We start from the raw sequence: 19,640 nt of genomic DNA, 5'->3' as shown, positions 1-19,640 counted from the left end.
ATATTCAAAGAAAAAGGAAGGATAATTTCGAAGGGGGACATTGTGTGATGGCTTCTGTGACTTACACGCTGGGTCCTGGGAACTCAGCCCATCCTCTACATTAGTTGTGTAGAGTGCATGTTGGTGGGCTGAGAAGGCGTGGTGTCGCCCTGACCACGAATCTCATTGGCCTTTCAAAGGGGAAACTGTTGTAGGATTGGCTGTGGAGAAATCAAGAGGCCTGCCCCCTGCCGCTGATTGGGTGACAGCGGCCAACCCCCTGCCTCTGTCTCGCGGCTGCCCCACGGGGGCTCGTTGCTTGGCAACCGATTTGCTTCCTCCTGTGAGTGGCTGCGGGATTGCACCTGTGAAGCGGAGACAACCTGCTAGGATCTTGGTAGGCGTACACCTCTCACTCCCACTCAGGCGCCGACGACTCGGGCTTGTCTCCGTTGCTCATCCAAGTTTGTCTTGAGACTGGGCTTTGAGCTGGCACTGCAGTGAAACGCCGCAGATGAGGAAGTGCCCAAGTTTTCCTTCGGGAACTGCTCGTTTAGAGGAGTCAGGAGTAGAAGTCATCGTTATATCCCAAATTTAGAAGCCACTTATCTTGGGAGCGTTCCGAGTCTAAAAAGCAAGTAACTTATGTCAATTTACTAAGTGTGGGAAAGTGACCCATAACTTCAAATATCCGCCTCAGAGTAAACCTGAGGCATTTGGGGACAAGTGCCAGACACTCCGCTGCCTGTCATGCACGGCAGAGCTTACCTCTTGCTGCAAAGAGACTTCTATGATCTCAAGGAGAACAATTATAAGGTAAGTACTGGGCACGTAGAGGAATGTGTTTCATTGTGCAACAATTTTTAAGAGGCAGTTTAACCAATGTTTATTCTATAAGTGATAATTTAGTTAAACCTGATTTGCAACTACAGTATTGTTATTTAATGAATCCATTTCACTAAAGTAATGTATTTCATATTAATAACAATTATTATTACTTCAAAATAAGAATGCTTAACTTTATTGAACATATTTTGCGGAGTAATTTAGGTGGATCTAGGCACTGAATATCAGGGTCTGTCATGTAGCTAGTGACTAGTAGGTGCAGGCTTATGCTCATTGATTCTAATACTATACAATAAGTAGTATTTCATTTTACCTACCAAAAACCTAAGCCTCAGAAACATTCTGTAAAGATTTGACCCCATGATTCCATTATAGGGTTTTCGGACTTCAAAGCCCTAGTTCTTAATTCTTGTGTTCCACTACTTACTGTCTAGTGCACTTTTACCAGCATGACACATAAATGCCTTCCCTTTATAGTTTTAACACAAAAGAAGCAATGTCCTTGGCCTTAATGCCACCAATGAGGTTATCAATGTCCATGGGTGCCACAGGCTGATTTACGGAAAATGAAAAATGGAAGAGGGGGCGAAGAGGGAGTGCTTAAGGGAAATAATAGAAAGAAAGCTGTCCATGGAAGGTATAGAGTGCTTCCCACAGTTGCTTCAGATGTAGTTCAGTGGCATTGTTCAGTTTTTACCTTTGCTATAAAAGTACTGCCTTCACTGGAGATTTTAGGAACAATTATGGAGTCCAACAGCAAACATTCCAGGGGCATGGACCTAACATTTGATATTGTTTCTGCTCATCCTGAGCTTTGTAGTTCTTTGTTGAAAGAGAATCCAATGAAGGAATATGTAAATGTAGATAATAGAGAGACAGTGCTCACCCAGACAAGCACTAACATACTTAATAACTATGTGGGTGCTCAGAAGTGTTTTTGTGTGTATGTAAATGTGTTACTTAACATAGTTCATAAGGTTTTCTATGAAATACATTCTTGTCCCTCCATTGGAACAATTCCTCAAGTATAGTAAAACTTTGCTTTTATATACAAGTGTAATTTTGGATTTTTTCTTAATGAAAATGTTCCCACTTCATGCCTTTCATATAGCATTCATATAGCTATAAAATGTTTTGAAGAAACATGCACTTTCCAACTATTTCTTTCTTTTAAAATTTGAATCTTAAGTTGGTTATTGATTTATACAAACAGTATATAAGCCACACATCCTATTCTTGACTTTCTAGTCCCACTTGTGATTTCCACACTTATGATTTATTTTTATTTACTATTGTATATGTTTTCTTGGATCTATATTAACTTCTGTGTAATAAGACATATAACACTTCCCCAGAGCAGCAAATAAATAAAGTTATCAAGAAAATTAGAGTTTTTAGAATTCAGTGTGGCCTGGTATATGATTTTCAAAACTTCAATAAATACTTAATAAGTTTTACCTGATTTAATTTTGTTTTTAACTTCAAGGGCATCACTGCTAGGCCTGTAAGTGAAGACATGATGGAATGGGAAGTCGAAATTGAAGGTCTACAGAATTCAGTCTGGCAGGGTTTGTATTTTCAAAACCAATCTATTTTTTTAAAAGTCTTTATACCATTATTAGCCCATCCTCTTTTTATGTAAGATAAGATTGCATTATATAAATTTCCTGAAATTCTTCTTTGTATGCATAATAAGTTTGTATTATACCAGTTATCTAAAATTCTAAAAATATTCCCATTATTTTTTCATTATGTGACTTTTTTTTGCCATGTGTCAACATAGATGGAAATTTGGGGTATTTTTCTTTATGCCAAATCTTAATTTTATTACATTTTTAAGAAGCAGACACAATAAAACATATCAATTGAGAATATCTTCTGTCTTCCATTAGCTCAGGTACTAACTATCAAAATTCCTATTGGCTTCGAAACCCCGCAGTTACTTCTCATTTTTTCCTTTATGACTTTCCCCCAAATTTTCATAAATCGAAAAATCTCAAGAACACTAAGCCACTATAAACTTTAATGATCATGTTTTCTTTCAATCATGGATTAATAAGATAGATTCCTTGAGTGAGGTAGGGGAGAGAAGCACATCAGCTGATAATTACAATAAAATATACATTTTATGGATTTTGAACAGAATGCCAAAGAGGAAGAGGATTAGCTAATTATGCCTGAGGGAGTCAGGAATGTCTTCCCAAGGAGATCACATTTGAGTTGAGTCCTGAAGAATGTGTAAGAGTCTGCCAGGTTCAGAAGAAGGAAAAGGAAATTCGGGCAGAGTAAACAGCACAGCAAAGACTTGTAGACAAGAAAGGGTGTAGCAGATTCTGGGAATGTGAGTTCAGTCAATACGAGATACAATAGAAGGGGTGGATGTTAGAGGGACAAAGGTAGTAAATGGAAAGGACTAGTGGGAAAGAGACTGAAAACATATGATTATAATAGATTGTGAATTGTCTGTTATACTATCCAGAGGAGTCTGTGCACTCTATGAATCAATTTACTTAAAAATAAAACTGTGCAAAGACTAAACCATATGGAGAAACTCCAGTGTTAATCAGGTTACAGTTAATCAGTACAACATGACACTTTATTAAAAATGTTTATTTCTATATTATAGGTTTAGTCTTCCAACTGACAATACATTTTACATCGGAGTACAACTATGCTCCTCCAGTTGTGAAATTTGTAACAATTCCTTTTCACCCAAATGGTAAGAACTAAATGACATTTTTATCATTAGAGGCTTTGTCCCTATTATCCTTGTTTCTTATAATAATCATGTTTCTTTTTAAGAACTTTATTATGATTCTTAAAGTAACAACTCTCTTTGGGGAAAATATGAAAAGGCTGGAAAAAATTAACGATCACCTTAAATCCTAATGCAAACAGAAAATACTGTCAACATTCTGCCAAATTTATTTTCTTTTTTTCTATGTATGAGTTTTTTCTATACAGTTGAGGTATTACACATGAATTTTTGCCTCTAGGTTTTTAATTTTATTTATTTTATGATTTTTTTTGAGACAGAGTCTTGCTCTGTCGCCCAGGCTGGAATGCAGTAGTGTGATCTTGGCTCACTGCAACCTCCACCTCCCAGGTTCAATTGATTCTCCTGCCTCAGCCTCCCCAGTAGCTGGGACTACAGGCATGCACCACCACACCCGGATAGTTTTTGTATTTTTAGTAGAGACAGGGTTTCACCATGTTGGCCAAGCTGGTCTTGAACTCCTGACCATCCTCCCGCTTTGGCCTCCCAAAGTGCTGGGATTACAGCCATGAGCCACTTCACCTGGCCTAGGTTTTTAATTTTAAAACTACATGTCTTTTTGCTGCACTATTAAACATTCTTCAAAAGATCATCTTAAATGGTTCAACAATACACTTCACCATTCCTGTACTGTTCAATATTTTAGCTGGATCTAGTTTTTCATCATTATAAAAAAATGATGCACTGGATAGATTAACTTTTTTTTTTTTTTTAAAGGTAAGTTAGATTGCTACTTAAAGTTATACACAAAATGAATTCCTGAAGGATCAAAAATCTAAAAATTTTAAATGCTGGAAAAGAAGGAAATCTAATAGAATTTTTATGGGCTTGGTGAGGAAGACCTTTCTCTGCATGATAAAACCCAGTAACTGTTTGGAAAATATGACACATTAAACTGCAAAACCTGTTAAAACTTCTCTACAGCCCAGGACATTATACTCAGAGGTCAAAGACACTGACTTTTGCAAACTGAGGGAAAATATTTGCAATGCATATAACAGAATATGTATATCATATGAAGAACACTTGTCAATCAATAAAAAACATAAAGCAATAAAAAAATGGATAAAGGCTATAAACAAACACTGGATAGAATAAACAACAAAAATAAACATAAAAAGATTATCAGTCTCACTAGTAAGAAAATAAAAGCAAATTAAAACTAAAAATATTGTTATTTACCACATATTCCTAAAATGTCAAAAGATAACATACATATTTAGTAGGCATGGGTAGACATTGTTCCTCTGATATAATCATGACCTTTTGAGGAAGTAGTGTGACAGTTTCGAATCAGATACAAAATGCATATATCCCTAAATTCCCATAATACCATGTTTATAAACTGTTCTGTAGAAATATTGGCACAAGTGTGCAAGAGTATGTTATATTTAAAGATGTTTATTCCCACCAGGCTCAGTGGCTTATGCCTGTTATCCCAGTACTTTGGGTGGCCGGTGGGGAGTATTGCTTGGTGCCAGGAGTTTGACACCAGCCTGGGCAACATAGTGAGACCTGTCTCTGCAGAACATAAAAAAGTTAGCTTGGCATGGTAGCATGTGCCTGTAGTCCCAGCTACCTGGGGGGCTAAGGTAGGAGAATTGCTTGAGCCCACGAGGTCAAGGCTGCAGTGAACCATGATTGTCCCATTGCACTCCAGCCTGGGCAAGAGAGCAAGACCCTGTCTCAAAAAAAAAAATGTTGATTCTCAATAGCAATATGAGAAAAATGGAAATAACTTCAATCTCCATTAACATAGGAATTTTAAGTGAAATATCCTACAGTTACATGTATTGCTTCTAAACAGAATGAGGAAGGTCTACGAACCTTTTAGGTCTAGGTCATTGCTATATCTTTAGAATCTTCACTGCCTGGCATATAGTAGGTATTCAGATATTTTTTGAATAAATATTTATGTCCAGAAATATGTTGAAAATACATTGTTAAGTGAAGAAAGACTTTGAACAATAAAATTTAAAATATGCTTCCATTTAATAAACACACACATAAGGTTGTGTATACATATATATGTTTGTGTGTATATTTGTATAGACCAACTGGTAATATTGGTCTTAAATAGTAGAATTAGTAGGCAGGGGAACATTCACATTTTACATTAGATTTTTTATGTTATTTTTTCCCAAGTACATTATTTTATTGTAATTAAAACCTATTTTTGGCATCTACAACACAAAATTAATTACATACATGTGCTTTTATTTGTTTAAAATAGTTAGAATTATTGGATTAAATTTAATGCGGGGGATATTCTTATCCCCTAGTCCTCATCCCTCCCACTTCCATAAAGTAGAGGGAACTTTAGTCTCTAGGAGGGAAGGTATAGGAAACTTGTGACTGCTCTTTTTTTCCTCCATCACTCCTCCCAGAAGTCACTTATCTGATTAGGGAGATGAAGGAAAGAATTGAGCATGCGCGGCCCAGAATTTTCTCAACACTCTCTCTTTCTAACCATCCTGGGTACGGTCTCTTTTTCTCCAGGCAGGAAACTTAGGCAGGCCTTCGGTTTGGGAGTTAGGTTCAAATCAGGGGGACTTTTGTGGCACCTGATTAAAGCCATTCATCAAGTGCATTCTCCATTTCAGTCTTATGTACGATGTAGCTGATGTTTTTACTTCCACCTTTCAATACTTTGATCTATTTTATAATTACATATGAACTTGTGGGGAGAGAGGGGTTAGTTACTAGCTTTCAAACACCCCCCCCACCCCGCAAAAAAAGATGGCTATGTACAGTTTTAAGTCTTTATATAAAAAGCTAAATTGCCTTTCAGTGGTATTTATACTCCCACCAAAAACTATATTAAAGTTCTCATTTTAGCACCTTCCAATTCTGGCCATTGAAACTTTGAAGAACATTTGTTTGCCAATTTGATAAGAGTCTTGCTATTATTTTAATAAGCACTTCTTTGAATACTTGAGACGTAAACATTCCCCACATTTGTTGATTCTTATTTTGTGACTTATATGATACAGTTGACAATGTTACCACATTGTCCTAGATGTTGCAAATTTTCCTGTAATTTGTCATTAGAGATTTCCTCAAAATTGTCATTAATTTTCAATTTTGTTTATGCTGTTTTTTCACATCTGGGATTTAGAGACTTTTGTGATTTAAAATAAATTTATATTTAAGATATATTAGTCTTGTCCTTTGAGGTTTTTGCAATTGTCTTTCATCTTAGATGATCCTTTCCCAAAAGAAAATAAAAGTCATTTTAAGTTTCTTCATTCTAGAGTTTTTATTTTTCTTATTTAACTCTATTCTTTTATTTTTTCAAACACTAAATTGATTAACTGTGTTAGGGCATAAGTCAAGCTGCTGTATATCTTTCCAACTTAATATAACAGGCCAAGGCTGGAGGGAAGTTGTGCCCATCCTCAACGTGAGGATTTCATTTCTGGGACTAAGGCATTTACTGTTTGTCACCATTTTCAGTCAGGGGGAAGGGGGGAAAAAAGAAGGAAAACCAGCTTTCTTTAAAAAATGACTCAGAAATTGCACAATTATCCTTATATCCCACAACAAAAACTTAGTGCCACAAGGCCACATCTTGCTAGAGCAGAGGATAGGAAAAACAGTAGGGGCACATATGTATTCAGCTAAAACAACATGGTAATGGGTGGGAACCAAGGATGGGTATAGTGCTTCTCATTACAGAGAGAAGAACTAGGAAAAAGGAAGAGTAAATGCAGATAAATTTTCTGGCTTATCATTTTGATGTTTGTAAGTTTTAAATAATAATTTATTTTATATGCCAATATTAATGTATTATTTTAATACAGTAGACCCACACACTGGTCAGCCCTGTATAGACTTTTTGGACAACCCTAAGAAGTGGAATACAAACTATACATTGAGCAGCATCTTACTTGCCCTACAGGTAAGGATGGATTTCATATAATCCTCGCTTTAATACTTTTAATTACCCTAATTATTCAAACTATAAGGATTAAAATATACAATGAATATTTAAGTGTTTAAAGAATTTGAGACGCTTATTTAAATCCATACTTCTATATGAAGGCTACAAAGTGGAACTTACTTAAATTATAAAGACTATTATTTTAAAATGAAATAGATAATTAAGGTCCCTCAAGACCAAAGAATACATATCTTATAAAAGAAGAAAATAATTATTTAGATGGTTTCAATTCTGAAAAATATAACCTTAGGTTTTCTTTTGGCTCCTAACTTCACTTACTGGTGTTGAACAAGCCTCTTAGATTGTTCTTCATTTACAGGCCTTGCCTTCCTGAGAGAGGTGGATCCAGTGACTACAACTTAAAACGTTCACTTTTGTTTTTAGTTTCTGACAGCGCTAGTTAGCTACTTTCTGTCTCATTAGTGCTCATATCAAACCCAGTGAACAATTATACTAAGGATTTTCTCCTCTTCTCAGATGCCTGTTTCTCAAATGCCACATTTACCCACTGGACCCATGGTCCTTAAAAGCATACCTCAGTGTTGTACTATTTCTTTTCTTTTTCTTTCTTTCTTTTTTTTTTTTTTTTTTTGAGACAGGATCTTGCTCTGTCACCCAGGTTAGAGTACAGTGGCACAATCATGGCTCACTGCAGCCTCAACCTCCTGGGCTCAAGCGATTCTCCCACCTCAGCCTCTCAAGTAGCTGGGACCACAGGCATGTCCTACCATGGATGGCTAATTTTTTAAATTTTCTCTAGAGACAGGATCTCACTATGTTGCTCAGGCTGGCCCTGAACTCCTGGGCTCAAGTGATCTTCCCACCTCAGCCTCCCACAATGCTGGAATTACAGGCAGGAGCTACCACATCCACCCAGTGTTGTGTTGTTTCTGATCCTTAAAAAACTCTTCTTTCTCATCTGATGCTAAAATGAATTATTTCAGTGACACTTGCTTTGACCACTTAGATCTAGTGTAGCAATAATCTATCCATGGAACTACTTATCACTAATAATATCTGGAGATAGATAATTGCATTTTGATTATCTAGAATACTTGGAATATAAAATATTCTGGCATCATTGAAATTTTTAATATGGAATTATAATATAAATTGCATTTCTTCTATTTCTTATATTTGAAAATAAATAAAATAAAACTTTTCTGGCTAGTCATCTTAGCATACTAAGTAAAATATAATCTTTAGGAAAGATTCAATGTTCAGTTCATTCCTTCATTCTACAAATATGTATTGAGGATCTACTTGTGTGAGGCTGTGTTCTAGGAAAGAGACATTTGAGCAAAAGCTTTAAGGGAGTGAGTGAGTGTGATATGCAGAAATCTGGGGTTAATCCTTTGAATGCCTTTAAACTGAGACATACTCTGATTTCATCCACCTAAACTAGAGTCTGCCCTAAGAATAGCAAAATGATCCCAAAATGTAATGAGTAAGGGCAAACTAGAATGAGCTGGTGAAAATTTTGAATTGAAGAATATTTGATAAAAAGAAAGTGTGGGGCTCTGAGTTAAGATTGCCTGGCTTCACATCCTGGTTCTGTCACTTGATACCTTTGTACCATTGGACAAATTTTCCCACTTCTCAATGCCTCAATTTATTCATCAGTAAAACGGGGCTGTTGTTACCTCATGTAACCTGTGATGAGGAAATCAATTAATGCATGTAAAGAATTCGGAACTGTGACTGGTCCAAGAAAATAACTCAATACAGGTTGAGTATTTCTTATCTGAAATGCTTAGGAATTGGGAATTTTTCCAATTTTTGAATATTTGCATTATATATACTTACCATTTGAGCATCCCAAATTTGAAATTTTGACATCTGAAATGCTGCAGTGAGCATTTCCTTTGCACATCATGTCAGTGCTCAAAAAGTTTTGAATTTGGGAGTATTTAGGATTTCAGATTTTCAGATTTAGGATGCTGAACCTCTAGTTAGTTAATATTATGATTGTTCTTACTATTAAACAGTAATGCAAAGTGACACCAAAGGGTTACCAAATATATCATGGAAAGCCAGTACAGTTTTGTCTTTTTATTTTTCAGAAACATTAATAAAACAAATATGCCCACATTACAAAAGATTTTTAAGATAATGGGAAGGAAAGGAAAATCACTGATAATTATAAAGAAAACCCTTAACTCTACTGTTACTAGGAAAGAGCTTTCTGCTCTTTTCTCCTGTGTTTCTGTCTGAAATCTTTTGGTGGATCCCACCTTCTCCACAGGTGTAAGCTCTAGTTCTGTTGCACATCTAATCCTCACACCTAGACTCTCCCTAACACACCAGGAAATCCTGCTCATACTTATATCTTCATGCATTTCTGCACTCACATTGCTTGGTTCAATTCAGATCAAAAAACATCCATAGAATTCTAAAGTTACCTTAGAAATGGCCAGTCTCCAGCTCCTCTCTGCCTGGCAACTCATTTTCTCCTCCCCTCTTCCTCAGTCTGTTCAGCAAGCAGCTGTTCATGTTGTTGTGAGAGTTAGATCAAATGAGTCTTCCTCTAGGATACCTTTTCTGATTTATTTTCCTAGGCAGAATTAATAGCTTTGGTTTTGAGGGAGCTTCCTTTGCCACACACCCAACAGTACCCTAAGCAGATTTCTGTTAGAATGCTAATACTATAATGCACACACTGCTTACATATATGTCTTCCCCATTGGACTACAAGCTTCCCCAAATCAGGAAACAGGTCTAATTCATCCTTGATTTCCCAGAGCATACCAAGGACAATGCTGACATTTGGTAGATATTAAATAAAATGAATGAATGAATGAATGAATGGATGAACCTGAATTTTTACATCGTTGTGATTATGGTGTGGATATTGCCACATACTTAACAATAAGAATACATTCTGAGAAATGAGTTGTTAAACATTTAATCATTGTTTGAAAATCATGGAGTGTACTTACACGAACCAAGATGGTATCCCCTGATACATACCTAGGCTATGTTATAGCCTGTTGCTCCTAGGCTACAAACCTATATACAACATGTTACTGTACTAAACACTATAGGCCATGGTAACACAATGGTAAATATTTGCGTATCTAAATGTAGAAAAGGTACGGTAAAAATTTGGTATTATTATCTTACAGGACCACCATGATATATGCCGTCTGTTGTTGAGTGAAACATTATTATGTGGCACATGGCTATATAAACCATTTTTTTCACTTAACATTGTCTCTCAAGTAACTTCCATATGGTTATAATCAATACTTTAATATTGACCTTCAATATTCCTTTGAAGGTCATTGCTGCACAGTAGAACTTTCTGCATTGATGGAAATGTCCAATATATCTGCACTGTTCAATACAGTAGCCATTAGTCATATGTGGCTACTGAGCACTTGAAATATTGCTACAATGACTAAGGAACTGAATTTTTAATTTTATTTAATTTTAATTATTCTAAATTTAAATAGCCACCTGTGACTGTACCTACGGTGATGGGCAATGCAAGTTGAGACCATAATTACTAATTACTTCTTTCTCAATAACAAATGAGATACATTTTCAATTATCACAGTTATTCAAGGGGAATGTACTTGAAATGTTGTTTAAAATATTTTGAAGTTTAAGTACACTAACCACCATCAACTAAAATTTTTATAATCTTAATTTAAATTCAATTTAAATGTATATGATAGGAAGGAATAAGTTACAGAAAGGAGCTTGTAACTTTTTTTTGATCTATCATAGTTTTATACAGTACATTCATGAACCTAATGTTAGGTTTCTTGAGAGTACAGACTATGTCTCATGTTATTTTTTAATCTATCTCCAGATCCATACTAGTAAGCATTTAATAAATGCTTATTGAAAGTTGTATATATTGGTTTGTCTTTTTGCTCTAAAAAAGTTTACTTTTGAAATTATATGTTGTCTGTGTTTTCCTATAGGTTATGCTTTCCAATCCGGTGCTAGAGAATCCAGTGAATTTGGAAGCAGCCAGAATACTGACTAAAGATGAATCTCTGTACAGAACAATTCTAAAACTTTTCAACCGGCCATTACAAAGTAAGAAGTACCTACTTTGTCAGGTGCAGTGGCTCACGCCTGTAATCCCAACACTTTGGGAGGTCGAGGTGGGTGGATCACCTGAGGTCAGGAGTTTGAGACCAGCCTGACCAACATGGAGAAACCCTGTCTCTACTAAAATACAGAATTAGCCGGGCGTAGTGGCGCATGCCAGTAATCCCAGCTACTCAGGAGGCTGAGGCAGGAGAATCGCTTGAACCTGGGAGGCAGAGGTTGCGGTGAGCCCAGATCATGCCATTGCACTCCAGCCTGGGCAACAAGAGTGAAACTCCATCTCAAAAAAAAAAAAAAAAAAAAAAGTAACTAGTTTTTGTTATTTGGCAATTATCAATTATACATCAAACATTTATAGCATAGTGATCTAGGAAATAGTTGTTATATAAGGGAATATTTGAAATATTTTCTGTATCCATTTTCAGTAATGAAATGGTATTAAGATCTCTCGTACTGTAACTCTTTGTCAAACCAACCAATGCGATCCTTTTTTAAAGATCATCAAAGATCTTAAGCTGAGTGTCTTTGACTGCTATGGTCATATGTATGGATGGTGCCAAATGAAACTAGTCTACCCATCATAAAGATATGACATCTAATTTTAACTCTTCAATCTGTAATGAGCCTTTCCCAGACTTCACCTACAGTACTCCAGATCCTACTGATTTGCACCACTTTTCTTCTTGGTTAGCAAGATGTCAACTTTTTTTCTCCAGAGAGTTCCCTCCCCAGGAATTCCTTCTAAGAGTCCACGTGGAAATAGAGCCTGAAGCTCTTCAGTCTTTCCGCTCTACTGGGCAGTGTTTTCCTGATACCCTTGGTGTCCTGCCAGCAGCTTCGTTGTGACTCTTAACTCCATTGCCTCCATGGCCCCTGTGCTCTCTCTGTCTCTCTCTCCAGGTAGTAGAGCACTGCTTCTGGCTTCTTGTGCACAGAAGGGTTTCCCACAAATGAGAGCTGGGGCCCTAGTGACATAGTTATTTCCTTTATATCCTGCCCCATCTTCTTCTGGTAGCACACAGCAACCTTGCAGAGTAGCTGGTATCATTACCTTCCCAATCAACAGGACTTGATTTCTTACAGTACTTTTTCTCTCAGATTTCCATTGTTTCTTTTTCTATTTCCCTTCCAGGACTCCCAATCCATTAGCTAGGTCTGTATAATAGTGACCGAGCTCATTTGCTCCTCCTCCTCAAGGTTTTTGGGTCTGATACAAATCAAATGGTGTTGACCAAGCATCTTTCCAGTACCACAGAACTTTATTCTATGACAAAGTTCTTGAGGGAGCTATTTGATCACAAGCTTAATGCAAAGCAGTAATAGAAAATTCCTTTCTTCTAACTATGTGTTATATAATAATTTAACCCTTCTCTGACTTGGTAGGCTTTCATCTGGAATACAGTAGGCTCCACTTGGAGCCTCGCATTTCTAAAGGCTGAAGAAACTGTATATGTTTAGCCAATGGAAGAAAAGATAAAGGGCAGTTGTAAAAGCTGTTTTCAAATATTTGAAGGGATTTCCTATGGAAAAAGGAGACTTCTTTTGGGTTGCTTGAGAAAACTAACACAGGACAAACACTAGAGCTACAAGTCAGTCCATACTTTCCCAGGCCTGCTGGGATGTAGCAGAACTGAAGTTCAGAATACGCAGGCTTGGCCCTGCCTTGTGTCAGAACATACCTTAAATATATCAGGGACTTTACTACATAATCAGTTGTCTGGAATTAATTTTATTGTCCTATGTCTAAGCCTGGTATGTGATATGTAGACATGTAAATGTTGCTCATTACCCAAACTTTTCCCCAACATTTGTTATGTTTGCCTACCCTGAACAGCTAGGTCTTTGCCTCGGTGTGTTGGCAAGAAGACCAAGTTCTAAGCTCAAACCCAGTGTGGAGGTCCAATGACCTTCCCGTTTCCTGACAGCCTCCTTTCCTTGTGGCCTGGCCCCTTTTCCTTTCTTAGGGTGCTCACATACCCCAGACTGCCTGAGAACAGTCCTGGTATAATTATTTCCAGTATCTCCTTTCACTTACAATGTACCGGTTTGAACAAACAATTATATAGCCAGTTGGGTGCCCAGCTGATCTTTCCTAAAGGCAAATGACTCTATAGTTGTGCCATTCTCAATGGTAAAGTCCATCCAGGTCCCCAGTTGGCCAAATATGAGGAAGAATTGTTTTAAACAATTCAAGTTGCTTAAAAGAACGGACAAGGCCAGACTGGCAGTTAGTAAACTCTCTATTACTAAAGGTGTTCTTTTGTAACTAGTGTTTATTTGATAGAGCTAAATGACCATTTTTCAGAGATGTTATCAAAGGGCTCTGGTGCCAAGAATTGGATAAGGGGACCTTTTAAATACCTTCCAAAGTATTGTTCAACTAGTTTATGAAAACTCAGAGGAGGAAGGTCTGGAGACAATGTATAACAACTGTTTACCTCATAGATTCTGAGTATTGCTACTTACTTTCTAATTTGTTATGAGCTTTCATATGAGGTTTCATGTGAGCAATTATCTGCCCCTTTTTTCAGTTCATCCTTGTGAATTTTGATTTCTGTATAGTTGTATTATCAAGTAATATTTACCTTCTGTTTGTCATAGTTGTTTCCATAGTTTAAAACAGAAGTTTCATATAATTTTTAAAACCTTTGGTTGAAGAAAAATACAATAGTATAAAAAGAGTAAAGCTGAGTGATGGTAGCTAAGCCTGAGGTAATTTTTTCCTAGCCAAGTATATTCCTATAGTTTTTCATAAAAAGGAGGATCATCTAATATATTTCAGATGCTTATCTAAATAAGCTATAATTGACATGAGTCATAATACTACAATAAAGGAGAATATAGAAATATTAGGGAGATTATAATACTAATTTGTGTGATATACTTTTTAAAAACCTGATAATTCTACAAATACATCACCTTCTGCTTGTGATTAGGAGAATGTTATGACAGACATTTGATTCTTTTCCAATTCAAGCTCCCAATTCGTTCACTGGGTTTTAAAAAATCCTTTTAATAATAGAGCAATTTTAAAGCAAGTTGTCCCTACAATTGAAGCAGGTGGTGTCTCATAGGATTCCAGGCTGCCATTTCTTTTTAAAGTGAGTATATTTCTTTGGTTAGGTGTAGGAATACCCTTCCCCCGAGAAATACACTTTCTGGGTGTCAGGGGAAGACAAAATTTAGTCCAGTAGCATTGCTCACTTGTTACAGAACATGAGCTTTAGCACCACCATTCAGAACCAGTTTTGTTGTTGATGATTACAGTTTTGTTACAGATACTCTGTTACTTACAAATGTCATAAGATACTGAAAAACTGAGTTTAACAGCGTGGCAGAGTGTGGATCTATTTGCTTGGGTTACATACCTCTTTTTTCCTGTTGCATTTCGCTATACCAGATAGTCCAGTCACTTTTCAGCAACGTTTCTAAGTTGCTAGTTTTAACGAGAAATGTTAAGTATTTATTTTCTATCAAAAAATATATGTTTATAGTTTTAGAGGACACATAATAGGAATCGGTTTTTAATGAAATATGTCCTCTATCCCTGACTGTTGCCTGCCAGAGGCAACAATAGCTTTCAACACATTTAGCTGTTTGGTCTGGCATTTACCACCACATTTCTAAGTTGATTCTATACTAATATTTGTAGGCTTTTCGGTTTTAGATATTATTTATAGACTTCATCTTATAAAATACAAAGATTTTGCTTTTATACTACCATTCCTACGCACATTTCCTCTCCCCCATTCTCCTAATATGAGTTGGCTACATTAATATGACTTTATAAATACTTGTCACAGATGAACCATAAATGGTTATCTTTCTTTTCTTGTACAAAAGGTCTGATTTTACATTCCTTTGTTTTTTTGTGTATACACTATCTTCTCTTCTTCTAAACTTCCTGAGAAAGCTGGAACACAGCTCCTAGGCATTCAATCAGCATCGAGTCTGTTTTGTTTTTGGAGCCCTCTTTCCTGTGGCACTCCATCCTTCCTCTTCTTTTCTGAATTGGCAGTTCTCTTGCAGGTGTGCTGGGATGGCCTTTTTGGTGCCTGCTGGGTAGGAGCTCCTGCTGGCTGCTCAATCCCACATTTTCCTTGTGGTTGGTTTTGCTCCTTCGTTTTGTTGGAGCACATTTTCTAGGAGCTTCCTAGTACGTGGAAGCTTAACCTTTTATAACTTCACATGCCTAAAAATGTAATTACGTTACTCTCATATACTCATAGTTTGGTTAAATTTTAGTTTGGAAATAGTTTTCTTTCCAAATTGTAAATACTTTACTACATTTTAGTTTCTAGTGTTGCTCTTGAGAAGTCTAATTTCATTCCAATGTCCAATTTTTCACCTGTGATTTATTCTTTTTTTCTGGAAGCTTTTTAAACCTTCTTTTTATTCCCAGTGATTTGAAATTTTGGATAATATTTCTTTTTGTATTCTCCCCTTCCCTGCCTCCACATTACATAGGGCATTTGATAAACTATTGAAATCTCAATCTCTAATCGTTCAGTTCTGGAAAACTTTCTTATGTGATTTCTTTTATAATTTCTTCTCTCTTCATTTTCCCTATTGTCTCTTCTAGATCTGCTCTGATTTGAATGTTGGGTCTATTGATCTGATCCTCTAATTTTTTGAAACCAAATTTCTCCTATTATCCATCTCTTTGTTCATTGTATATTCTGGAAGATTTTAAGAAAAATGTTTCTGTTTCCTATTTTTCTCTTTTTTGTGGTTAGGATTGTTCCCTTTTATGGTATTGACCTTGCTCAAAATATCTAGTGATCTTTAACTATTCATTCTTATGATGGACATGTGATGAATGGACTATTAGAAAGACTGAAAGTTCTGAATACAGGCTGGGCTTGTTGACAGTTTTATTTCATTGTAGAATTATTCAGTGAGAACCTGGCCATTTCATTAGACTTAACTATTTCTCCTGAGAGGAATCTGTCAGTCCTGTGGGGGGAGGGAGAGAGAGAGAGAGAGAGAGAGAGAGAGAGCACAAGTACAAGCGAGAGAGAGAGAGAGCACTGCTAATACACTGACAGCTGGACAAGGGGAGAGAATTAGGAGTCTTGTCTGTTCAATATGATTTATTCCATTTTCGGTTTCTTATCATACTCCTGTCCTGTTTTGTTGCTACTGTCCTCCAGTCCTGAGTCTCTCTGGCCCAGTTTTTCCAGAGGTTAAATATCTTCCTTCCTGCCTGAGCAGTGGTCATCATCTGGTCGCACAGGATGAGGGTATAAGTCTTTGGTGTCTGTGCTCTGCCTCTCACCCCTCCTTCCAGAGGTATCTGGCACCTTCAATTCATGTACTGTTTCTCAGGTTCTGAAGTGTGAATCCATTTACTTTTTATTGGTCTCTTCTCATCATGCAGTTTTTTGTTTTCAAATTTCTATGGCCTGCTAAGACAGTTACCACTTGACATCTGCTTTCTATCTTGAAAAATTTTCTTGTCATCTTTCTTTTGCTCTCCTTGAGATTTTATACCTTATTTTTATTCCTTTATTACCATTTTACTGAGGCTTTGGAAATAGTGCACATAAAGCCATATATTCCATCTCCAAGTAAACCAGAATCTTTTCATATTTTTTCTTTACAGTGAAAGATGACAGCCAGGAGTTACCTAAAGACCCACATAAATGTATCGGGTAAGTTTTTCTTTATACAATTTTATGTTGCTTTATTTACCAAAAGGACTATGTAAACTATGTTTTTCATCATAATTAAATCTTTGTTTTTTAACTTAGAAATATCTTACAATATCTTTTTAAAATATTGTTTTCAGAAAGAATGTGGAAAATTTTGAATTCTTTCTAGTTGAATTAAAATTAAATGTAACTATATGATATATGATCTCACCTTTTTTTTTTTGAGATGGAGTTTTGCTCTTGTCGCCCAGGCTGGAGTGCAATGGCTCAATCTCAGCTCACTGCAACCTCGGCCTCCAGGGTTCAAGTGATTCTCCTGCCTCAGCCTCCCAAGTAGCTGGGATTATAGGCACACACCACCATACCTGGCTAATTTTTTGTATTTTTAGTAGAGACGGGGTTTCACCACGTTGATCAGGCTAGCCTTGAACTCCTGACCTCAGGTGATCCACCCGCCTCAGCCTCCCAAAGTGCTAGGATTATAGACATGAGCCACCGTGTATGGTCAATCTTGCCTTTTTTTTATTTTTGAAAAGAGAAGAATGTATTGTTAAGAAAATCAGCACAGATCATTATAGATCACAAAAATTCAAGCAGTTTAGGAGAAGATAAGGTCTAGATAAAAATGGTAAGAGTTAGGGCTGAAGCCATTGTACCTTTTGGGAGACAGCCTATAAATATGACATCGGTTCACCTTGAACACCTGAACAAGGTATAGGCCTAGAAACACACATATGGTTCTGCGGCATTTAATTTCTTGAGCATTTCCATCAGCTTTATCTTGATAGTTAATCAGATTTAGACAACAGCCAATTAACTAGTGTTGTAACAGTGTTTACTTTAGCTCCTATTTCCTTGACTAGCTCTGTATAAAAGTTGAGTAAAATTAGATAACATGGCCGGGAGTGGTTGCTCACGCCTGTAATCCCAGCACTTTGGGAAGCCAAGGTGGGCGGATCACGAGGTGAGGAGATCAAGACCATCCTGGCTAAAACGGTGAAACCCTGTCTCCACTAAAAATACAAAAAATTAGCCGGGCGTGGTGGCGGGCGCCTGTAGTCCCAGCTACTTGGGAGGTTGAGACAGGAGACTGGCATGAACCCAGGAGGCAGAGCTTACAGTGAGCTGAGATCACGCCACTGCACTCCAGCTTGGGTCACAGAGCGAGACTCCCTCTCAAACAAACAAACAAACAAAAACTTAAGTGGCTTATCTTCATGAAAATATGTTGAAAAATTGCAGAAAGGTAAGCATAATCTAGTTACTGGTACACTAAGTTGGTATTCAATAGAGGGCATTGCTGCCCCTTAAATGCTTCAATGTGTTTGACCATCCTGGCACAAAATAGGCCTATGATAAATAATCATTCAATGCATAAAGGCGGGTTTATCACCTAAAACATGAATGTCCCTAGATATCAAAAGTTATTACTCTTTTACTGCAAAAAGTTATTACTATTTGCAGTTCATAAAGATACAGTGCCTGTGTTTACTAATAAGGCAGCAAGAACACAGCAGAAGACCTTCTGTGGTCTCAGCTTCAGCAGGTCCTCTGAGCCAAACCAAGGATAAATGGTGCTAGAGTCAGGTCCGATTTGTGGTATTCACCTTGTGCCAGCCTGAACTTCCTAGAGAAGACTTACTAGTAGTACTTACTTGAGGCAATGCAGCCTAGATTTCAATGATGCTCTAGACTCATGCTGTGTATCAGGCTGCACTTTATTGTGTGTCCGTGAATTCTAATGTTTACCCCTGGTACATTTGCTCTGAAATAGAGCTCAGCTATGTCTCGTTCTCAGTTTTTAAATAATGCATTCACAATGAGGTCTTGCAGAAATTATTCAAAGAAAGATGCTGCTGTTAATATTGTGTATCTAGTGCCATATGCTTAGAACTTTGCGTTACTTCATTGGCTGGAAGAACTGGCATGGCTGTAGAAATGTATTCCAAAGATATATCCAGGCAGTTGGACGCCCTGTTTCTAAAAGACATAGTAAAACTCAGGCAAGGTCTATTCAACTGGGTGCAATATAGTTGGGGGAATCTAGTTGATGTTCAGGAATTCAGGGTGACTTGAATTTGTGCTAGTCATCTGGGATATTTGCAGGGTCTATAGGATACCACTTATAAGCAGGTTTTCAGTCCTTGGGAGAACAGCTACTTATCCATGTACTTAGAATGAATTCACTGAGCATATGCTGTATGCCGGGGACTGTGCCCCAGTGTGAGGATACACACCTGATTAATATGTTATCCCTAACCTCACAAGATTTATATTCTAGCATTGGAAGGCCTCTTCTTTTTTCCCCATTCCATAAATGCAAATTATTTGTTTTATTTTGTATTAATTGTTGCATGGTATAAGAAGATGTTCCTCT

General features: G+C 36.9%; 1 protein-coding gene across 5 annotated transcripts in view; it reads left to right on the top strand.

The window, feature by feature from the left end:
- The first annotated feature begins 303 nt into the window (after positions 1 to 303).
- UBE2U (ubiquitin conjugating enzyme E2 U) overlaps positions 304 to 19,640 on the top strand; it is a 62,656-nt gene continuing 43,319 nt past the window's right edge. For 2 of the 5 annotated variants that reach the window (XR_013411398.1, XM_077985295.1), the window contains exons 1-6: positions 304 to 795; positions 2,312 to 2,393; positions 3,452 to 3,544; positions 7,405 to 7,502; positions 11,477 to 11,594; positions 17,215 to 17,263. Coding sequence is in view for 4 of the 5 variants with exons in the window: in XM_077985295.1 (XP_077841421.1) it covers positions 730 to 795; positions 2,312 to 2,393; positions 3,452 to 3,544; positions 7,405 to 7,502; positions 11,477 to 11,594; positions 17,215 to 17,263 (506 nt within the window). In the remaining variant the exon portion in view is untranslated. The remainder of the gene's footprint in view (positions 796 to 2,311; positions 2,394 to 3,451; positions 3,545 to 7,404; positions 7,503 to 11,476; positions 11,595 to 17,214; positions 17,264 to 19,640) is intronic. The other 3 variants (XM_077985305.1, XM_077985314.1, XM_077985308.1) reach the window with 3 other exon arrangements.

The sequence above is a fragment of the Macaca mulatta genome, chromosome 1, assembly GCF_049350105.2.
Source record: "Macaca mulatta isolate MMU2019108-1 chromosome 1, T2T-MMU8v2.0, whole genome shotgun sequence".
NCBI lineage: Eukaryota > Metazoa > Chordata > Mammalia > Primates > Cercopithecidae > Macaca > Macaca mulatta.
Note: the sequence above shows the minus strand (reverse complement) of the source record. Positions and strands in the feature narration are given on the sequence as shown.